At 40.6% G+C, this 21,716-nt stretch overlaps 1 protein-coding gene across 2 annotated transcripts in view; it reads right to left on the bottom strand.

Annotated features, from left to right (window-relative positions):
* LGR4 (leucine rich repeat containing G protein-coupled receptor 4) overlaps positions 1 to 21,716 on the bottom strand; it is a 107,066-nt gene that overhangs the window by 39,079 nt on the left and 46,271 nt on the right. For both annotated transcript variants that reach the window (XM_021083233.2, XM_085011616.1), the window contains one exon: positions 10,700 to 10,771. In XM_021083233.2, the coding sequence (XP_020938892.1) occupies positions 10,700 to 10,771 (72 nt within the window). The remainder of the gene's footprint in view (positions 1 to 10,699; positions 10,772 to 21,716) is intronic.

The following is a 21,716-nucleotide window of genomic DNA, read 5'->3' as shown; positions in this document are numbered from 1 at the left end:
ATTGGGCAAGTAAGGTGAGTGGGAACACCACCGACAAGTGAGAGATGTGCTCCTGTTAAATATAATTTGACATCAGCAGGACCCCTGATTTTGGCAATAGTTTTAAAAGTAAAATCGGAGTTCCCATTGTGGCTCAGTGGGTTAGGAACCCAACATAGTGTCTATGAGGATGCGGGCTCGATCTCTGCCCTCGCTCAGTGGGTTTAAGGATCCGGCGATGCCACAAGCTGTAGCATAGGTCACAGATGCAGCTCTAATACAGTGTTGCTGTGGCTGTGGCTTAGGCCAGCAGCTGCAGCTCCAATTCGACCCCAGCCCAGGAACTTCCATATGCCGCAGGTGTAGCAGCAAAAGGAAAAAGAAGAGTAAAATAGAAAAAAAAAAAAAAAATATATATATGTATATATAATGTTTACCTCAAATAAGTCCTTAGTCATCTATTTATTTATATCTGAAGGCCCTACTATGTGCTCAGAATTCTGCTGGCTCCTATGAAAAATGAAGAACTCAAGAGGTATATTGTTCCCACTTAGGGGTAGTTGATATGAGTACATAGTAAAAAAAAACTGGAGTTCCCGTCGTGGCGCAGTGGTTAACGAATCTGACTAGGAACCATGAGGGTGCGGGTTCGATCCCTGCCCTTGCTCAGTGGGTTAACGATCCGGCGTTGCCGTGAGCTGTGGTGTAGGTCACAGACGCGGCTCGGATCCTGCGTTGCTGTGGCTCTGGCTTAGGCCGGTGGCTACAGCTCCAATTCGACCCCTAGCCTGGGAACCTCCATATGCCGTGGGAGCGGCCCAAGAAATGGCAAAAAGACAAAACAAACAAACAAACAAACAAAACTAACATCTATGTAGCAGTTTTCATAGTCATCACCCTACTATGTTGGCCCTTAAAAGAACCCTGTATGGTGGGCCTGCTCCTGGTTTGGTTTGGTTTGGTTTTTGTTTGTTTGTTTGTTTTTAAACAGCATGTTTTCTCCACGCCTTGTCCAAGATCCTATGGCACAGCTAAATAAGGTAAATCTTTGAAATAAAATAAGGTAATCAAAACAAAATAATGTAAGCTCTAGAAACAGAACAATGTTTTATTTTCTATGAATGACTTTCAGAGGACCAAGGATGTGGTTGTTTTTATAGTGAATACAGAGGGCCAACATCTACCATCCTTGACAGGTTGGTCTCCTTGAACATTCTTCCTACCAAGGTTAAATGAACCTCCTCTGATATAGAATATCAGAGTCTTGAATCAACTAACAATGTTTTAATTACCCTATTTTTTCACATATCAGGGAAGAGTTTCATACCTTCATATTTATCATGTCAGTATATGTAAAAATTAAATGTTTTATTAGTATGCACATATTAAGAACCCTTATTATGGATATTCCCAAGGTTTTCAACATAGTCTTCCTTCACAAAGGGGAAAATTATTTCATATATATATATACAATATATAATATATATAGTATATTTGTATATATATATAGTATATGTGTGTATATATACAGTATATGTGCATATGTATAGTATATGCACATACATAGTATTACACATTGCTATTTAAGTGTACAAAAACAAAAGCAGTCATGCTTAAAAAATAAGGTTGTCCTTGCTAAAACTCAATCTACAGGCCATCTAGAACTCTCCATATACTAAAAGAGCTTGATTCAATTTAAAGAAACTTAAGTTCCACAGCACCCAAAACGCCCTTTCTGTCTCCCACTTCCTCATCGTAAGTAACCCATGGAAGACTTTATTTTACAGGTAAATCAATAAAAACTTTAGCAGTGGTTACATTTCCTAAGCAAAGTTTATCCTGACAACCTAGTCATTTATCCTTTGGCAATAAACACATGTACTATCCACCCACATGAGGAAATATGTTACAGCTTTAAAAAAATTTACAGCTAACATCAACCAACAAATATTGACTTTCTACTACAAGCCAAGCACCATAGGTATGGCAAAGCAAGCACTGAGTTTTTCCCAAGATACTTCTCATTTCTCTTCTTTTAAAGAAGGATAATTCATTAAACATAAAACTTCAATGGAATTTAGTTTTTATATAGGTCAATAAGGTTTATTACATCAATAAAGTTGAAATAAGAAAAAATCCTTTGTCTTAATGCCTCTCTCAATTTCAAGTTCAAAAATGTGGGCACTGTCACCACATTTTTGTAGAGGTGTGACGATAGGCCCTGTCCTTGGAGGAAAGTCATGAGAGTTGAAGACACAGGTGCATGCTGACACATCTAGAGCACCAAATAACAAGACACTCAATCCAGCACTAAGTGGTGAGCAGCAGAGAAGGTGCAGAAGACTGTGGACAAGGAAAACCAGGGAAGGCTCTCTCCAGCAGAAAGGACTCAAAATAGACTGGATAAAGTGGGTAAGATGTAAAAAGTATAGAGAGGAACCATGGCACATACTGTTGGTTGCAACTAAACCCCAATTCACACCCTCCTGGCAGAGCTTGGGTTTGTTCAAACATGACTCAGCCCCATGAGTAAATTCTGGTTGGTCTTAACCAATCATGCTGAGGAAAGAAATTCATACATATACTAAGAGAAATGTCCAGAAGTATAAACAACAAGATATTAACCACAGGTATCACTCAATGGTAAGCTAATGGGTAGTTCTTTTTCCTCTCATCTTTCTCTACATCCAGATTTTAAAAGTTGAGTATCCATGAATTGAACGATCATTTTCTTACAAGGCCAAGTACATCAATGATACAAATATTTTTAGCATCTCTAACATAATAATCTTCTTTGATGTATTTAAAGTCCAACAGAGGAAAATGATGAACAAATTCTAAGAAAAAATGCTACAAAAGCATAAAAACTTGCATTAAATAAGCATGGCTTGTCTAAGAGTGGACAATACATGAAAGAAATGACTTCGCCTGTTTCCTTGCTAGAAAACTCAATCATGCTAGTAGAATATTAAATACATTTTCACTTACTTGTCGTCAGTACTACTTTAAGTCAAAGAACAAATCATTAGCTTTGATTAAAATAGATACACAAGCCAGCAAAGTGTGATTTCCTTAGCTTCTCTACACCCTCTACACTCCCTACTTGACTTCCCCTTGTTGCTTATGAAATACTGACCTATCAAACCCAAATTCTATCTATCACATGTTTCATTGCCTCTACTTTTAAGCAGCTAAGCACTATAGGACAAAGTTACAGAGCGCTTGTTGGTTCCACTGTAAATTTATATTATCCTATCATTTCAGATTGGCCCAAGTCAACAAACAATTCCCACAGAGTGTCTACTTACTAGATTCTAGTGGGCTGTGATAACTATGGGGTTTTTTTCTCTGGGGCGTGTCTTCCTTTCTCCTCTGAGAAAGACTCTGGCGGATGTCTTCTCTACTCTAGATGGTCCTAGTGGGGAATCAGTCCAGGATCTAGATTCGACCATATCAATTCAAACGAGGAGAGTAAGTGGTGCAAAGAGGCACAGGAGGTCTGTCTGGCCAATCAAAGTTCTCCCAGGACTTTGCTGCTAAAGGCAGCAAGGAAGACTTTATTCATCTTGGATCTCAAAATGCAAAGATGTACATGGGGGCTGAAGTTTATATTTCCCACTATAGGAAAGCAGGATATTTGCTGCAGGGAAGGACAAAGCTGAGACACAAAAGTAGAGACAATGAGAAGTGGAGAGCATGAGAAAACTCTCAAAACTTTGAAACCCCGAGATCCAGGACACCTGGGCCAACTCCACCTATAGACTTTCTAGTTCCACATGAAACAATAAATCCTCAACTATCCCTCAGCTGGGTTTTTGTCTCTTACACCCGGTGGACTCCTGTCAGATACAGGACATATTCCAAATTTATATACACTCCCCAAACCAGAAACTACCTACTAGCAGTCCCTAAATGCCTGCTTCATGAAGAACTCCTCTGCCCCAAAGTCACTCTCAGAGCCCTCAGTAAAAATGATTCTAAAAAACCTCTTACATTCAAGGCCTTTTCTCATTATCTGGCTGCAGCACCTTTCTCCAGCATGTCAATGTTGATTGTTCATTTCTTGTGAAAAACCTCCCTCCCGCAGCTCCCGGGGCACAGTTCTGCCCTAGTTCTCCTGCTCCCCTGGCACTTGGTCCTCTTCCCACACCCTGATTCAAGTGTTTCCCAATGAGTTGTCTTTGGCCTCCTTCCCTTTCCTTCTGCCCTCTCTCCCTTGGCAAGCTCTTTCAACCTAATGTTTCCAGTAATCCCCTCAAAATAAAAGACTCTAGCATCTAGACTCATACAACTCTCTTCTATAATCCAGGCCCATAAATCTCTACTCTCAGCTCCCTTACCTATATCTCCAGACACCCATACCCATCTCTCACCTAACTTCAAGATGCATATTCAAAACCGCATAGAGTATCTTCTTTTCTGAAACAATTGCTTTTTCTTACGTGGGCTTTGACTTTGTCAAAGCAACACCCAACTCCTGGCAATCTTAAAATGAAGTGTTACCAGTGACACCCTAGTCATCCCAGCTGAGATGTGCTCTTGATTCTATTTCCATAACATCTTTTGCAGAGTTCCCTCCTCCCTGTCACTGCTTCTCATCTACCCTGGTTCAGATTCTCACCATCCTCACCTGGATAACTGCCATGATCATATTTGTTTGTCTCTCTGCACTCTCTCAGTCCCAAGCATCCTCCCCACTGTTCTGAGATTATTACCTGGATGGAAGGTCACATCTGAGCGAGTCATTTCCTAGCTCACAAAACTTCCAGAGCCACCCAAAAGTGGACACTCCTCCATCCATCTGCCAAGAAAGGTCCTCAGCCTGGCCTCAAACTCCTGTCATGGTTTCCTTCCCATAATTTCCTTTCAAGAATTCAGCACTAAAACCAAACCAAATACCACAGCATTCCTCCTCCCTGTCCCAGTCTGTCTCCATATCTTTGCTCATCCTCCTTTTTCCACATCTCCCCATGAATAACTCCTACTATCCCTCAGGGCTCTCCTGAAGTGCCAACTCTTTGATGATCCATAATCCTTAATCTTTTTTTGCTAGAAGTTATTTCCCTTCTCCTTTGAACTCCCGTAACTCTGCTACATCATTCATCTCTCTTGAAGGCAAGAATCCCAATTTAATTCAGCACTGCACATAGTGCTTACCTAACAAAAGTTTGTTTAATCAATGAGTTATTTAATGAAATAATAAACTCCTTTCCACAGCTACACAGGCAGTCAGATATGGGACTGAAACCAAGTCCGTTACTCACAAGCTACATGACCTTGGGAGAGTTACCTAACCACTCTGAGGAAAAGCTCAGCCTCCTCCTCAGCAAAATGGGAAAAAGCATAGCTTGCAGAGTTTTATGAGTTAAAATGATGACCTATCCAGTACATAGTAGGTGTAATTTGTACTTGGAGTAAGCCATTCATCTATCATCCAGCCTTGATATTCTCATCTACGAAATGGGATGGCTAGACTAGAAACCTTTTTTTTTTTTTTTTTTTGGTTTTTTTAGGGCCACACCCTCAGCATATGGAGGTTCCCAGGCTAGGGGTCGAAACAGAGCTGTAGCTGCCAGCCTACACCACAGCAGCTGGGATCTGAGCCTTGTCTGTGACCTATACCACAGCTCACAGGAATGCCGGATCCTTAACCCACTGAACAAGGACAGAGATCGAACCTGTGTCCCCAGAGTCAGGATGGGAACTCTGAAAACCTCATTCTAAGAAGAACTCCTTGTTAAGGAGTTTATCTCTTCAATGAACTTGCCAAAGCCAAGCCCCTTTGATGGTTAGCTGTGGACACACTTAGAATTGTAGATGACAAGGAAGAGATGTCCTCTTAAGCTTCCTTCCAGTCCTGTGCCTCTTGAGGCAATTATCATAGCTCAGAAATTAAGAGGAAGACTTGAATCAGATCAACATGGATTCAAATCCTGGATCTGCTATTTACTACATGGCCATAATGAATTTTTTCCCTTTGCTAAAGCTTCTGTGTCCTCATCTATAAATTAAGGGGATAATAAGTTCTATCTACGTCATAGGGATAGGAGTCTTGTGAGCATTAAGCCAGATAATAGGTACTAAGTTTCTAGCATATAATAAACTCTCAATAAATGTCAATTGCCATTATTATTTCTACTGTACCCTAAAATAATTTCCCTTGGCCAGACTTGACCAATTGTAATTATATGCAGTAACTCAGAGACCACAAAACATCGTTTTAGAAATTTAGAACAAATTACCAAGACACAGCAAGCTGTGGTTCTAAATTGTGTCCTAAACCAGAGGATTTTTTGCTATATTAGCAAAATAGCTATTAAATCTGAATAAGAATTACAGATCAGATGATATATATCAACGCTAGTTTTCTGAGTTTAACAACTGTACTATAATTATTGAAAATACTCTTATTTTTGGAATAATCAATACACTGTTTAGAGGTAAAGGAGCATTATGACAGCAACTTACTTTCAAATGGTTCAGAAAAAATGTATATACATTTTACATTTACATTGTGTGCATGTACGTGTATGTGTGGGTATAGTTTCATATGTAAGTATTGGCTAAATTAAGGTATTTAAAATTTTCAGTTTTGACCCTCTGTTCAAATATTTACTAGGTCTTTTTTTTCCTATAAAGTAAAGCCTCTCTTACCATCAATTGTCCTATAGACCTCCCAAAAAAAGAGTACTCAAGGGACCCAATTTTCACTTTCACACTGTGATAAGCTCCAAAGTCAAAGTACATTTTGAAATGGATGGAATTAGCCTAGTCTTATAGTATGCATTAAACAATAACTGAACAAGTGCCAACAACTGGCAACAGTTTCCACTGCTGTTGCAACATCTATGCTCAAAGAAACATCCACGGATTTCTCAGTGGTAGCCTATGGAAAAGGAGTTGGATATTCCTTCTGCTGTTTCTAATTAAGTCAATTTCACAACTCCACATTTCAGCCAATACCTAAATGGCTACCAATGCCCTGACAGGTCTGAAGGAGAGCCCCAAATAATTATGACAGCATCACATCGAACAACAGATTCTGTGGATGCTACATTAGTATTTTCTAAAAATTTGCCTTTCCTTTTATGTTGCCAACAGAAGAGCATGCTGGCCCACTCCAACTCCCATCTCCAAGCAAAACAGCCTCTCCCCAAATACTTGAAGAAAGACTGCAATGTTTAGGAAGTTTAGTGAAATTTACCGTTACTCATTAAATAGCACTTCATGTCGCAAAGCACTTTTACATAAATAATCCCCTTTTCCCTTTACAATAAATCTGTGAAGATCTCCTTTTAAACAGTAGGAAACTAAAGAACAGACACCAGGAGACGGTCCCAAGATTTTAGACATATTAAGCATTGAATTTAGGACCAGATCCTATGTTTTTGGATTCCCAGAGGAAGACGGAGGGAGAAGAAAAAAAAAAAAATCAATGAATGGCATCTAGTCATTCAGGACAAAAAAATCCTAGCCATCTCCCCATCGCTCATACTCAATTTAACTCCACACCTTCAGGATAAAGTCTAAACTTCTCAGCTTTGTAAGCCCCTTAGTGATCTGGCCTGATGTCCTAACATTTCTCTACCCTTCAATATTCCACATTTCTGTATACTTCAGTTGGAATAACTAACAACTTCCTGGGTCCTAACACTTATGAAATGTCTACCTCCATGCCTTTGCACATGATATAAGGTTCTTCCCTTACTACGCATCTTCACCTGGCTAATTCTCACGTGTCCTTCAAAACTCAGTTGAAGCTATTCTGGAAAGCCTTTTCCAAATCTGCCAGTCTCAAGTACATAGGTTATTTTAGGTTTCCACTGACCCTGCACACGCTTCCACAGTCTTCACCAAGTGTTGGTTCCATCTTTCCCTCTGGACCCACGTTGTCCACCTGAACTTTCTACAATGATGGAAACACACTGTCCATCACAATAGCCACTAGTCACAAGTGTACTGAGTATCTGAAAGATGGCTAATTCAATTAAAGAACTGGGTTTTTATTATATATATTTTTAATTATTGTAAATATAGATTTAAATACTTATCTGTGGCTCATGTCTACAGTACTGGGCAGCATAGCTCGAGACAGACTGTCAACTCCAAGGACAGAGACCACACTTACTTGTCTCTGTACCCCTGGTACCCACCATAGGATCTGGTCCAGAATAGGATTCAGAGTTTGTTGAAAGAATAAGTGAACATGTAAATATCTATAAACACTTAAGTACACTAGGAAAGTGATTCCAATCAATACTCCAAGCATTCTGGATTATCATATAAAATTTGTCCAAACTGATCACTTCTTGTAAAGTATACCTCATTAACTATCATGGAAAAAAGCCCTCAGTAAATCACTCAATTCTGCTCAGGGCACTTCAGCTTCACAGTCACTCTTAAATGATTTCCAGATGATTTCTGGATAAAGGGTGATGCTGTTTATGAAATATTACAATACTCATGGCAGCATCATTTTGGAATGTCAAACTCAACTCCAGTGTTTTGTAAAGAAAAGACATGAGTTTTTTACCCTGCTTCTATTAACCTGGAAAAGAAATTCCCTTGAATGCCTGAAGTATTCCCAAAGTACTAAAGACTATTCCTAAGGATTCTTTAACTATCTGCTCTCCTGACCAAATTCCTTTCTGAAATCTCATACAGTATTTGGAGACACTGTACAGACTTGATTGGATGGGCTTCCTCTCAGCGATAAGCAGAATGTGTAGTGAACATGACCTCGCTACAAAGGACTAAGCAGTCAAATCCAATTTGGTTCCAATTAAAACTCTCGGTTGACAGAATTCATGAGCTTGACATATGCTTGGTCATTTGAGATTTTAAAGAAATCCAAGAGGCAAACTTCACAAGGCAGAGATTAACCAGGATGGACTCCACATCCAGGCACTCAGTACAAAATCCCTTGGGGTGGAGCTGGCTGCCAGTCAAAAGCGTTGACACAGGTGGTCAGCACACACCGCCCACCCAGAGCAAGGAGAGCCTTTCCCTTCCCTACCCTGTGTGTTTCATGTCCCTGGTGGTTGTACGGTGGCTGAATCACCACTCATTAAAGCCCTTTCACTGTATAATTACTTCTGTAAATGGAAACTAATCCTAAAGTCTAGAACTGTAAGTGAAATAAAAACAAATAGGTAAAGCATCCTCGAGCTTGACTGGAGGTTCACTCCTCCATTTGATTTAAATGTTTAATTAAAAATGAACAGTTTTTTTTTTTTTTTACAAAATAATTAATGTTCATGAAAGAAAAACAGGCAAAAAGAAAATAAAACGTGCATTCATTTAAACCCTGTACTGCAAGACAACATTTGGTATTATTAGGCTGCTGCTCCCACATCCCCCCCTCCACTTTAGGCACTTTTAACATAGTGAAATAAATACTAGCTAGCATTTCCAGGACACTCGCTGTTCCATGCACTGTCCTAAGTATTTAACATCTATTTTAATTCATTCTGTCTTCACCAGAGTACTGCAAGGGAGCGACTGTTGTTATCTGCATCTTAAAGACAAAGAAACTGAACCGAGGGAGGTTAAGGAACTTGACCCAGTTCGCAGGCTTGGAAGTGGCAAATAATCTCTGTCCAGTTTTTGCTGTGGGAACATTATGTGCAACTAAGTAGTGTGGGAAGAAAAATTTCTCCTTAATTTCATTAAATCCCTCACTACTGTTTGAACACTCTGTCAGAAGCAGTGAGCACAACCTGCGTGTCTTATGTTCAGTTCCTGTTCCTTGAGGGGAGGGGTAGAGAGGAGACAGTCACTGACTTGGATCTAATTAATACTCAACAGCTGGCTGTAGGGCACGATCTGGGATATGAATTTAGATTCCTTCAGGGCTCTATCGCTTTGATGTTCCTACCATCAAACTGTCACCTTCCTGCCTCCACATATTATATAAATCCATTAGCTTAGCCATTTTGCGAAGCCTACATTTAACTCCATTCAACTCTGATTTAGGTTTTTGGTGTTTTTTTTTTTGTTTTTTTTTTTAATCTGAATCCTTAAGCTACATTGGTCCCAATTCCTTTAAAATCTAAAGGGCTTGTTTTGATTATGAATGTCAGGTAATTGTGGAGAGCAAAACAAAATGGAGGTTACTACAGGTGGAAATGGTTAACCATGTAAATGGTCAAATTGGAAGTGTTAGATGTTCAAGTTCAGAAACAGGCTTGAAGTTAAAGGTGTTCTCAGAGACCCTGAAGACATTCCATGTCCTCACCCCACCCCCAAAGATCACCTGTCAACCGTCCAAGGAGATAGTTTTTTGTTCATGCCCACTGAGGTTGTCTGCCTCATCATGACCCTAAAACGCGTAGGATTATTCTTTATGGTTGTGTCACCTACATGGCAATTCCTATGGCAACCATGGTAATTACACAGCAGCCTTGTCATCTCAGGTTAACACCGTAATTAACCCATGTCACTGCAGCATTCATGGTTATGACAACTTTGGCCAGCAAGTCCTATGGAAGTAGCATTTTTAGTTCCGGCTTTCAAAAATAACTTCAGCAATCACTTCTTTAAAAAAAAAAAAAAAAAAAATCAAGCTTGCCTTCCCATCCCTCCCCCCTACACAGATTTCCTCCATACAAAGGCCACTGAACCAAGCTGAGTGCCCCTTAAGAAACAGTAGACTATCTCTGTCTTCCAAAGAGAACAGGAGAAACAAACAGAGAAAAACATTTCTGAAAATAATACTTACAGCTCCTCTAGAAAAGGGAAGTTCTTAAATGCATCTTCCGGTAATTGAGTGATATTGTTCATACTGATATCCCTGGAAAACAAAGTTAAGAAGATTGTTAACTAAGTGATATTAGACTTCAAGCACTTAATTCAAAAGGAAAAAAATGATTAGGTACTGAAATTTTATAAAGAAGACCGAAAAATGGGCACCGAAAACAGATGTAGAGATAACCAGAATTTAGCTTCAGAAGTCAATGCTCAGAAAGCCAAAAAGTTAAATCTTTTATTACAAATGACGTCCCATCATTTATAATGTACCCAGAGCCTGGGTTTTCACCCTTTAAATATTCTTGGGGGGAAAAATGTCTCCAACTACCTACAGTGAGTGAGGCAGTGTGGCTTTTTAGTGTGCTGTATTTAAAGGGCTATACCTGATAGAAATAAACAAACAGATACCCAGTACCTAATAAAAGAGATCTGCAGGTTTGGGTGGCTTCTAAAGCCACTGTGTCAGGGATAATAAAACAGGTCCTAACTGTACCCTAGTCGTATTTTTTGCAAAACCTATAAAAGTCCTCCAGGTAAGAGCTGTAAGTAGATTTCATTTTTAGCCTATGAACAGATGCAGACTACAAACAAGTGCATACATGACAGGTATGCAATCCATTTCCAGTTTTTCCTTAATGAGGCAGCAGAAAGGAGGGTACTCACTCGGTGATCTAACTCGACAAATTGAGTTCAAACCGTTGAAAACAAAATACTTTTTAAAACCATTTCCTTCTTCCCTGGCAGCTGCCTTTTGAACTGGCCTGCTCCTTCCATACTCTACTTAATCTGGACCCCGTGAAAGAAAGGTTAAGGCAGCCTCACCAAGCACAGTTCCACTAGGCTGTCTGAATGCCTCATGCAGGTGCCCCTGCCTCTTCTCCCACTTTAAAGTCTGTGCTTCAGCCCACAGGTCTCTCCTTTCTAGAAACCATCATGGAAAGTCACATGTGTGACTTTCCCATGACTACATTAGATCTACTGGTCTAAGGAGGCAGAAGAGAAATCAAGCACATCAAAACCCGATGACAGAGTTCCTGTTGTGGCTCAGTGGTTAACAAATCCGACTAGGAACCATGAGGTTGCGGGTTCAATCCCTGGCCTTGCCCAGTGGGTTGAGGATCCGGCATTGCCGTGAGCTGTGGTGTAGGTCACAGATCTGTTTCGGATCCCGAGTTGGCTGTGGCTCTGGTGTAGGCCGGCGGCTACAGCTCCGATTAGACCCCTAGCCTGGGAAGCTCCATATGCCGTGGGAGCGGCCCTAGAAAAGGCAAAAAGACCAAAAAAAAAAAAAAAACCAAACCCACTGACAACAATAACACTGTTCTTTACCTCAGTCAGGTAAATTGTCCTTTACAGCACACCTGGAATAGGTAGATGAGTCCCTTCTCCCCATCTTTCCTCTCACTACCATCTAGAAGTGGAATGTGCATCCCTGCTTACTGGCCTTTCCCAAGGCAGGCTTGGAAAACTTCTTGGTTTGAGAAGAATAAGAATAATTGCAGACGCAAAACAGCAGTAGCAGCTGCAGTGTGGAGAATACTAACCATGTGATAAGACTCAAATCTCACTGTATGAGTGGGAAAACCGAGGCTTACTGGGGAAAAAGAACCTCCCTGAGGCCACCAAACAAGTGGTGTAACCGGAAATGTGAGCTCCAGAGTCCAAGATTGCAACTCCAAACTCTGAGCCTTCTTAAGTATCATTTGAATCCTGCTGCTTTGCTCCAGTGGTAGTCAAGACAGAAAGCAAACCCTCCACTTTACCAAGGTTAAAAAGAGGGAGGGGTACTATCCCCCGAGACCTTGGCACAACCATCACTGAATCTCAGGGAGAGATCACGTCTGCTTGATGATTTCAGAAAAAAAAAGAGCTATAAATAGCTTGAGCAATTGAAGAAACAAAGTTCTAAAACTTCTCTGGAGAATAATCCTACGACCATAGAGATTCACATACCCTCCAAAACTATGTATCATTGGATACAACTCAAATTCCTTAAAGATAACTTATAAGGAAAACAAAATTAATATGTGTTTCAAGGAATTATTATTTTTAAACACAGGCTCTGATGCTAATTTAGTCAGCTAAATTCCCAGGGAAGGGAAGGGGGGGACCCTTTGTTTTTCATAAACACTGGAGCAAGATACTAGAGAAATAGCACCAAAATTGGAGTCAGAAGGAATACTGTTTAGGAGTTCCCGTCGTGGCACAGTGGTTAATGAATCCAACTAGGAACCATGAGGTTGTGAGTTTGATCCCTGGCCTTGCTCAGTGAGTTAAGGATCCGGCTTTGCCGTGACCTGTCACAGACGTGGCTCGGATCCTGCATTGTTGTGGCTCTGGCGTAAGCCGGTGGCTACAGCTCCGATTAGACCCCTAGCCTGGGAACCTCCATATGCCGCAGGAACAGCCCTAGAAAAGGCAAAAAGACAAAAAAAAAAAAAAAAAAAAAAAGAAGAAGGAATGCTGTTTAATCGCAGGCCTCAGTTTCTCATCTGTAAAATGACAGAGTTGAACAGATTGATTGGGGGGCTTCCTGGTCTGACATTATACACTTCTATGATTTACCCTTTTTTTTTTTTTTTTTTTTGTCTTTTTAGGGCCGTACCCAAGGCATATGGAAATTCTCAGGCTAGGAGTCGAATCAGAACTGCAGCTACCAGCCTACACCATAGCCACAACAACTTGGGATTCGAGCTGAGTCTGAGACCTATACCACAGCTCGTAGCAATGCTGGATCCTTAACCCAATGAAGGAGGCTAGGAATCGAACCTGCATCCTCATGGACACTAGTTGGGTTCGTTTCCTCTGAGCCACAGTGGAGCCACTCCCACCTTTTTTTTTTTTTTTAAATAATTTTCATGGAGGGGCTCATCCTCCCTGATGAAAATACCTGAGGTTCATTTTATGGAAAAGAGGACATGTTTCTGAAAAACTTATCAGAAGGCAAAATTTAAAGTCTAACAGTTTGCCATTACAAAACCACGGAGTCACTCCCACTGGAAACACACTAGCCAATAAATCACTCTTAAGAATACAACAAAACTCTTAATCACATTGAAAAGCAAAATAATAATGAGTATGCAGTGATTCTGTAAAATACCATACAATATGGGCGCTCTTTAGTCATTCCAATAAAAGGAGAAAAAAGGATAGCCATAACTTATTACTTTCCCAAAGGAAATCCCCCATAGAGTTTCCTCTAAGTTTAGCACACGTGAATTCAGCTGTGTAGCACAGCCACAGAAAAAGTGACTAATGGCCTCACCAGAAAAAGACACATAATTAGAGAGAATTTACATGACACTCTTCTCTGCACTCCAGTTTTTTAAAAAAGCATACACCTATCTGTATAACTCTCATTTTTACCCCCTCTGAGTAACAAGATATAACAGGTAGTTTTGCTGTGAGCTCTAAATGCAATTAGTGGGACTCTGTATTGACAAACTAAGATGTGTTAAATATGTGGGGAGGTTTTGTTTCAAAGCCTCAGATTCAGGGGTGACACTTGCTTCCCTAGTGTTCTGATTTTCACAGACTCAGAGAAGTTCTGTCTTGAGAGGTGTTTTCCTTCCTATTTTCTGGGCCTCAGTTCCAAAACATCTGTGAATAAGGAAGAGAAGGGGGAAAAAGAAAAGACGAAAAGAAGGGGTGGGGGGAGACTTGCTAGATGTTATCAGCAAAGACGCTCTGGAAACATGTGGTTACAGAGTATGAGGTGGGTGGGTACTCCTTTAAAATAATGAGGGCTAATGGTGATAAACAAGCCACAGACAGCCTTAAGAGTAGATTCCAGACCTGACATCACCAACTCGGCAAGAGAGCTTAAGGCCGAAAGGCTGCTGGGGTGGGGGGATGAGTTAGCTGTGCAAATTTATCAATGGAAGCCCTAAGCCAATAATCACAAATACACGGGGCTCTTAGGCCATATCAATTACTGAAATACATAAGTAAAAGAAAGGTACGTGGAAAATTTTGAGCTAGAGGATAACACCTTAGGTCAGGGTCTTGACATTGATTACGAGCGACACATCTTGCCAGGGACGTTCGTAATTTAACCCAGTGATCTGCCATTCCAGGTTCCAACAAAGAAAATAACACAGAAAATAAGATAATGTACAAGGGCAGAATACCACAGACTCAGAAATGTCTCTGAAGGGTAATTTCAAGAGAACAGATGGCATTACTTGGGCTGGAAGGGTGCAGGCTTGGGAAACCAAGGCTTACCTATGAATTTGCCACCACGGCTGTATGATCTTGGACAAACTATTCATCTTTTCTGAGCCCTGGCTGCTTCGTTTGGACAAATGAAAGCAGTAAATAACTAAACCTTGTAGAACGCTGTGAAGTTCAGACAATGTCAAGCCACAGAGAAGAAGCTAAAAAAGTAACAGGTGTTATCTTACTGCCTGTGTTTTTGCTTTTGCTGGAGGCTGCCTGAATCCAGTCGACCAAGAGCCAGCAGGCCAAGCATCTCACCACCTTTAGTGGTCTTCCTTCCCAGAAAAGAAGCTACTTTAACTTGAGAGAAACACTAAATGGTGCAGACGGTCTAGAACCTGGACTTGTTCCTAACTACAAAAGTGGACCCTAAACTCCAGAACTCCAAGGGTCGAAGAGGTTAAGACAGAAGAGCGCTTTGAGAGCAAATACTTTGTTTTAGAAGAAAAAAGTTGAAGTCAGTTGTTGACAGTCAAATGGAAGGATGGAAGGAAGGAAGGGAGGGAGGAAGGAAAGGGGGGAGAAAAGGAAGGAAAGGGAGGAGGGGGGGAAGGAAGGGTGGGAGGGAAGGAAGGGAGGGAGGGAAGGAAGGGAGGGAGGGAAGGAAGGGAGGAGGGAAGGAAGGGAGGAGGAAAGGAAAGAGGGAAGGAAGGAGGGAAGGAAGAAGAAAAGAAAGGAAGGGACAAAGGAAGCAAGGCGGGTAGGGAGGAAGGAGGGGGAGGGATGGAGGGAAGGAGGGAGAAAAGGAAGGAAGGAGGGAAGGAAAGGAGGAAGAAAGGAGAAAGGAAGGGAGGGAGGAAGGAAAGAAGGAAGGAAGGAAAGAGAAATTACATTCTTATAGGAAATTTTTAGGACAGGAAAAACAAGAGCCATTTTCAAAAAGATCAGGATGACTTCAAGGAGCGATGAAGCACAGGAGAGAACCTAGAGCTTTTACTTAGTAGGGAGACAGTGCCAGAACACATCTTTTCTATACATACTGGTTCTGTATCAGATTTCTTTACAGTGAGGCCTTTCAAGGTACACCCACCGGAACAGGGCATACGTCTGCATATCACACCCAATGCAACACTTCCCAATTTTTACAAGAGATTCAAAATGCAAAAGCATATCACCCTACTAGGAAAATGAAGGTAAATGCTCAAACACTGGCAGTCGCTGATTTCAAAATTAAAATTTAAAGAGTGCAATTGTTTAATTGAAACTGCTAAATCTCCCCAGTGGTTAAACTCTCATCTTTTTTTTCCCTCATAAAATTCACTAATGCTCAAACAGCTACAGAGTAAAGAGGAACATCATGTTTCAACAAGGTACCTTTTAAAATCCCTGTAAAATGCTCCCGAAGCGAGCCTAACCTGTTTGCTGATGGCCCAGTGTGTACCACCATGGATTCCGAATGTTTGCCTGTCTGGGCCTTTTGCCATGGAATTATTTAATTTTAAATATACTGTGATTGACCCAATGGTATCTAAATTTGAATAAACTCTCCTGTTTGTGTTAGATAAAACTGCACTGCTGCTGCCATAATGTTAGTAATAACACAAATATTACCCAGCAGTCTGAAAAGTCAATAAATTACATTTAATAAATTACACACAGGTTCTAAGAACACGGCATTCTCTGGTATGTTCTCTAGAAAATGGTGATGATGTCTTTAAACTCAACAGACACATGTTGACAGTGATTAAGAACTAATACTATTCCGATGACTTTTCGAGGGTCTTGTCATCCACCCAAAATTTTCAGGCCAGTCTCCAATGAGCAGATGTCTCCGGTATGAACGAAAACAAAACACTAAAACTAAATTTGAACCATGTCCCTGATGGAACAAATTGGAAGGGCAGGTCTCTCTTATCCATGAGTAGTGCAAACACACACACACACACATGCACACACACAAGTTCCAGGTCAAAGCTTAGGAAGAGTTCAACTTCTTCTCTGACAGGATTCTACATCTTTGGGCAAGCGATCACTTTTGCTCCCCACTTTTATAATAAAGCAACCTATGTTCACTGTTTCTGAACTTTTTTTTTTTTTTTTCTTTTTAGGGACACACATGCAGCATATGGAAGTTCCCAGGCTAGGGAGTCGAATCAGAGCTGCAGCTGCCGGCCTACACCACAGCCAGAGCAATGCAGCTGCAGCTGCTATGTTTACACCACAGCTCATGGTAACGCTGGATCCTTAACCCACTGAGCAGGGCCAGGAATCCTCATGGATACTATTCGGGTTTTTAACCTTCTGAGCCACAACGGGAACTCCTACATTCAGTCTTTAAAGAACTGAAATACAGGGGAAAGCATCGACAATATCAAGGCCCCAAAATAACCGTTGTCCCATTTCATGAGTGACATTACAGATTCTTTTTCTGGGTATGGTATATAGTTTTACAAATACGAATTCCTATAGTTCTGAACACGTATACCTCTTGACACCTAAGAAGATTCTTCATTTGCAAAGTGGAAAAAAATTATCTGAAAATATCTTTTGATGACAGTGTAAGGATTGAGTATATCATCATGCTATTTTTAGCAGGCCCTACAACATGGGATGGGAATGTCTTTGCATCTGGAAGCCACCGTGCCAAAAGGAAAAGAGGTTAGTTGAAGATTTCCCTTTTTTAGAGACAAGAAGATTTTGTCTTTTTTAGGGCTGCAGCCGCAACATATGGAGGTTCCCAGGCTAGGGGTCAAATTGGAGCTATAGCTGCTGGCCCACACCAAGCCACAGTAACACCGTAGCCACAGCAACAACGCAAAACTGGAGCTCATGGCAACGCTGGATCCTTAACCCACTGAGCCAGGCCAGGGATTGAACCTGCATCCTCATGGATGTAAGTCAGATTTGTTTCCGCTGCGCATGACAGGAACTCCATTAACAAATAAATATGTACAAAGCACCCATTATCCATACAAGGTGTAAGGCACTGTGCTGCGATGGTGATGTTTTTATCAAAAGATATGTTCAGAGTTCTTTTCTTTTTTCACTTTCTTTTAATTAAATCTATCAGTCCACTCTCTTAACTTGCTATTACTGATCAATACACTGTTGCATGTGCAACATGCAATTAAATTTAACCTTGGCAATGAGAATAGCTATGCAAATGTGAAGATACTGCTCTTTACTTATGCTACTGAATTGGGGCCAAAACATTTTGGATACCATTTTAGTCAGGTTTTGCTCCAGATATATTTTTCTGACGTTATATGTTTTAGCACTGCTAGAATCCAACGAGATGTCATGATGGACACCCTTCTGATGCTACATTTTAGGCATACTACAATTGTTTTAGGCAGCAAGATAAATTGGCTCCATCTTCCCTGATGTTTCAAGCACAAAGGCACAGTGCTGCCCAGTGGAAAGGATTCAAAACTTGATTCTCTGAGCCTTGCAATCCTTAGGAGGAGACCTGCTACAACAACCACACTGACACTTAAAAATAAAAGTTAATTACTACAAAGTTACTACCTTATCAAGTCATTATCTACTTAAGGTACTTGAACATCCTAGTATATAATCTTCCTAACAACACAGAAAGGCTAGAGAAAATGCCAGCATCAAATCTCAAAAAAATAATAAAAAATACAGTAAAAAGTTTAGGCTAGAGGAGATAAACAAAAGAATGTTTATTCATTTTATGCTCATCTACTTTCAGGGATTAAAACCTCTGTTTTGGGACCTTTTAGCATTTTTTTCCAAAGAGTCTCTAAGCTGTTATGAAAAACAAAACAAAATAAACTGGAAAAAAATTTGCAAAATATATCCCAGATAAGGGATTTTTATCTATAACATAGAAAGAACTCTCAAAACTCAATAATAAACCTGATTTTTAAATTTTTAAAATTGTTTTTGCTTTTTTAGGGCCTCACCCATGGCAGATGGAGGTTCCCAAGCTAGAGGTTGAATTGGAGCTTAGCTGCTGGCCTACGCCACAGCCACAGCAACACAGGATCCTACACCACAGTTCATGGCAAGACTGGATCCTTAACCCACTGAGTGAGGCCAGGGATCAAACCTGCATCCTTGCGGATGCTAGGCAGATTGCTTTCCACTGAGCCACGATGGGAACTCTGTTTTGTTTTGTTTTCCTTTTTGGTGTGTTTGGCCATTTTTCCAGCCTTTCTATCCACCTGCAGGACATGGGGCCAAGCCTCTACATTCTTCCTTTATTGAGCATCTATTAGGTTTATAACTGTGTGCTTGGATACCAGATAGATAAAGACAGGTAAGACACAGTGCTTACCTGAGGGTGCTCTGCAATAACAAAGCAAAAGGCAAACACTGTGATCGGTGTGGCACAGCAAGAGAAGATGGTCAACCTAATTTGGAACCAGAGAGAGGCATCCACTGGCAGGGCTGTGGTGACGAGGTGGAAAGGACAGATGTTCCTCTATAGAGAGCTGCTATTTCAATCTGTGGTCTCACCCTTTAGGTCAGCACTGCTTCCCAGCAGAGATACCACTGGCATGCTGCACAGGAGGATTCTTCATTATTCAAGACAGCCTCGATCTCTATAGGTTGCTTAGCATCCCTGGTCCCCAGGACACTAATTAGTGCAACCAAAAACATTCCCCAGATACTTCCAATCTTCCTGGAGGAAGCTGGTGGCACAGAGAGGGACACGAAAGCTACTTAGCAGGTGGCAAACAGCATTTTTTAAAAAAGATATATAAGGAACAATTAATATTAAACACATCACACAGAAAAAGAATAAAGATTATTTCATGACAACAATTTAGGTTTCATATAAACACTGGGTCATGATATAAATAAGAGTCTCACTGGGCTCATAAGAAAGAAAAATTGAAAGCCTCTGAATCATATAACTTGTTTGTCTAGGGAGAGGGTGCCTTCTGGGCAGTGGGAATATTGTGTTAAATGAGATAAAACCAGAGGGGTCAAAGCGATAAGACTCCGGAGGGGCTGGAGCATTACAAGCAGTTTGGATAGGGAGTTCCCTGGTGGCTCAGCAGGTTAAGAATCAGGCATTATCCCTGCTGTGGCTCAGGTGACTGCATGGCACAGGTTCAGTCCCTGGCCTGGGAACTTCCACATGACATAAGCACACACCCCCTCCCAAGCAAGTATGAATAGGATTGGCAAAAGAAACTACCAAGACGAGAAGACAGTACATCCCCAAAAAGCCTTGTGAATGGCCTCTAGAAATCAGAACTTTATTCTAAATGCACGAAAGCTGCCAGAGGAAGTTTCAACATGTCACGTTTGCTGCAGAAAGATTCTTCTGGCAGCCATCTACCACCCAGGGATGCAAAGACGGGAAGTGAGGAATAAGAAATCCCAACTCCTCTGGAACTCAGCTTCCTCTGCTGTAAAATATTCTGTACTTGCTAACTTCTAAGGTCCTTTCCCAATCTATCATTATGACGCCTACTTTGGCATTCCTGCTCCTGCACATTCCATGCATAATTAGTAGAAAATAAGAAACCCTGAGATTCACGATTTTCCTATACGGGCAGGCACATTTGCTTGTGTTAGCAAGTGTGTGAATGAAGACAGACTTAAACATACCCCCTCAGAATTACAAGGGTTCAGCAATTAAGAAAGACGCATGACTTCATTTCCAAAGGTAATATTTTATGCAGTAATCATTTATGTTCTTGGTGAAGCAATACAGCCTAGGAGACACTTAAGGGTGTGTTCCTTGAGGAGACGCTAACACCACAAGGTAGAAAAAAGGGCAAAACTCCCATGTGTAAGCATCATACCACAACGAAAGGCATGTGTCATTTAAATTACACATCCTTAAAAGGGTAACTCTGCAAAATAAAACTCATTAGACCAATTCAATATTTTCTAATATTGAAAGAAGTTCTTGTTTGGGTTTTTGGTTTTGGTTTTTTTTTTTTTTTGGTTTTTGGTTTTTGTCTTTTAAAACAGAGCCCGTTTTCAAGTGTGAGATCTGTTCTAAAGAGGAAAACATAAAATGTTGTAACTCTGGAGCCATGTTTACTAAATGGCAAGGAAAATGAATAACAAAGACAAAAAAAGCATTCCTTTTTATAGTTTGATGGAGGATCTCTAGCATCTGGCATCCCATGGAACAGACAAGGGTTAAACTATAATTTTTCCCTTTCTTTCTTGCTACTTAACGGGTGTTCTCAGGCATTCTTTGGGTGTCAACAGCTGTTCTGGTAACCCTAACGATGACAAAACAGTGCTCATTACCAGCCAAGACACACAGACAAAATGCTATTTCAATAGTCCATTTAACATCAACAAGAAGGATTGTAAGGATTGTCGTCTGGGCCGACTGGAAACACTCAATTACTTCATCCCAGCAGACAAAATGCACTATTCATAAAGAAATCAATCGCACAGCATTTATTATGGTAAATATTCTAATTAACTAAACGGTTTATGTTTTATTATGGCTCTACTTATTAACAGCGCAGATAGGAAAACATTACTTCATGGTCTTTGCCTTCAAACGTGTACACCCACCCACGAAACCTTCTGTTCAGACGCGCATTTTTTTAAACTTCGGCTCACAACCAATTAATAGGCGGTAAAATCATTTTAATGGGTCATAGACAACTTTTTTAAAAAAGTGAAACAGGAAGGAATAGAGAATAAAATAGGAAAATATGAGACTGCATCAAATGTAATAAAAGTCTTGTATCAGGAAACTTTGTTTCAGCACATGGGGGCTTCTGTCTTCCTGATGGCAAAGTCTCAGGCTCATAGACATTGTGTAGTTTCAAGTTCATATATACTGTCTGTGAAATACAAGTGAGAACCATTAAGTTCAA

The sequence above is a fragment of the Sus scrofa genome, chromosome 2 (genome assembly GCF_054392235.1).
Source record: "Sus scrofa isolate SSC_HxYL_T2T_F1_AM1 chromosome 2, Sscrofa_HxYL_maternal_Yorkshire_Landrace_v2.0, whole genome shotgun sequence".
Lineage (NCBI taxonomy): Eukaryota > Metazoa > Chordata > Mammalia > Artiodactyla > Suidae > Sus > Sus scrofa.
This window is presented reverse-complemented; position numbering and strand designations above follow the sequence as displayed.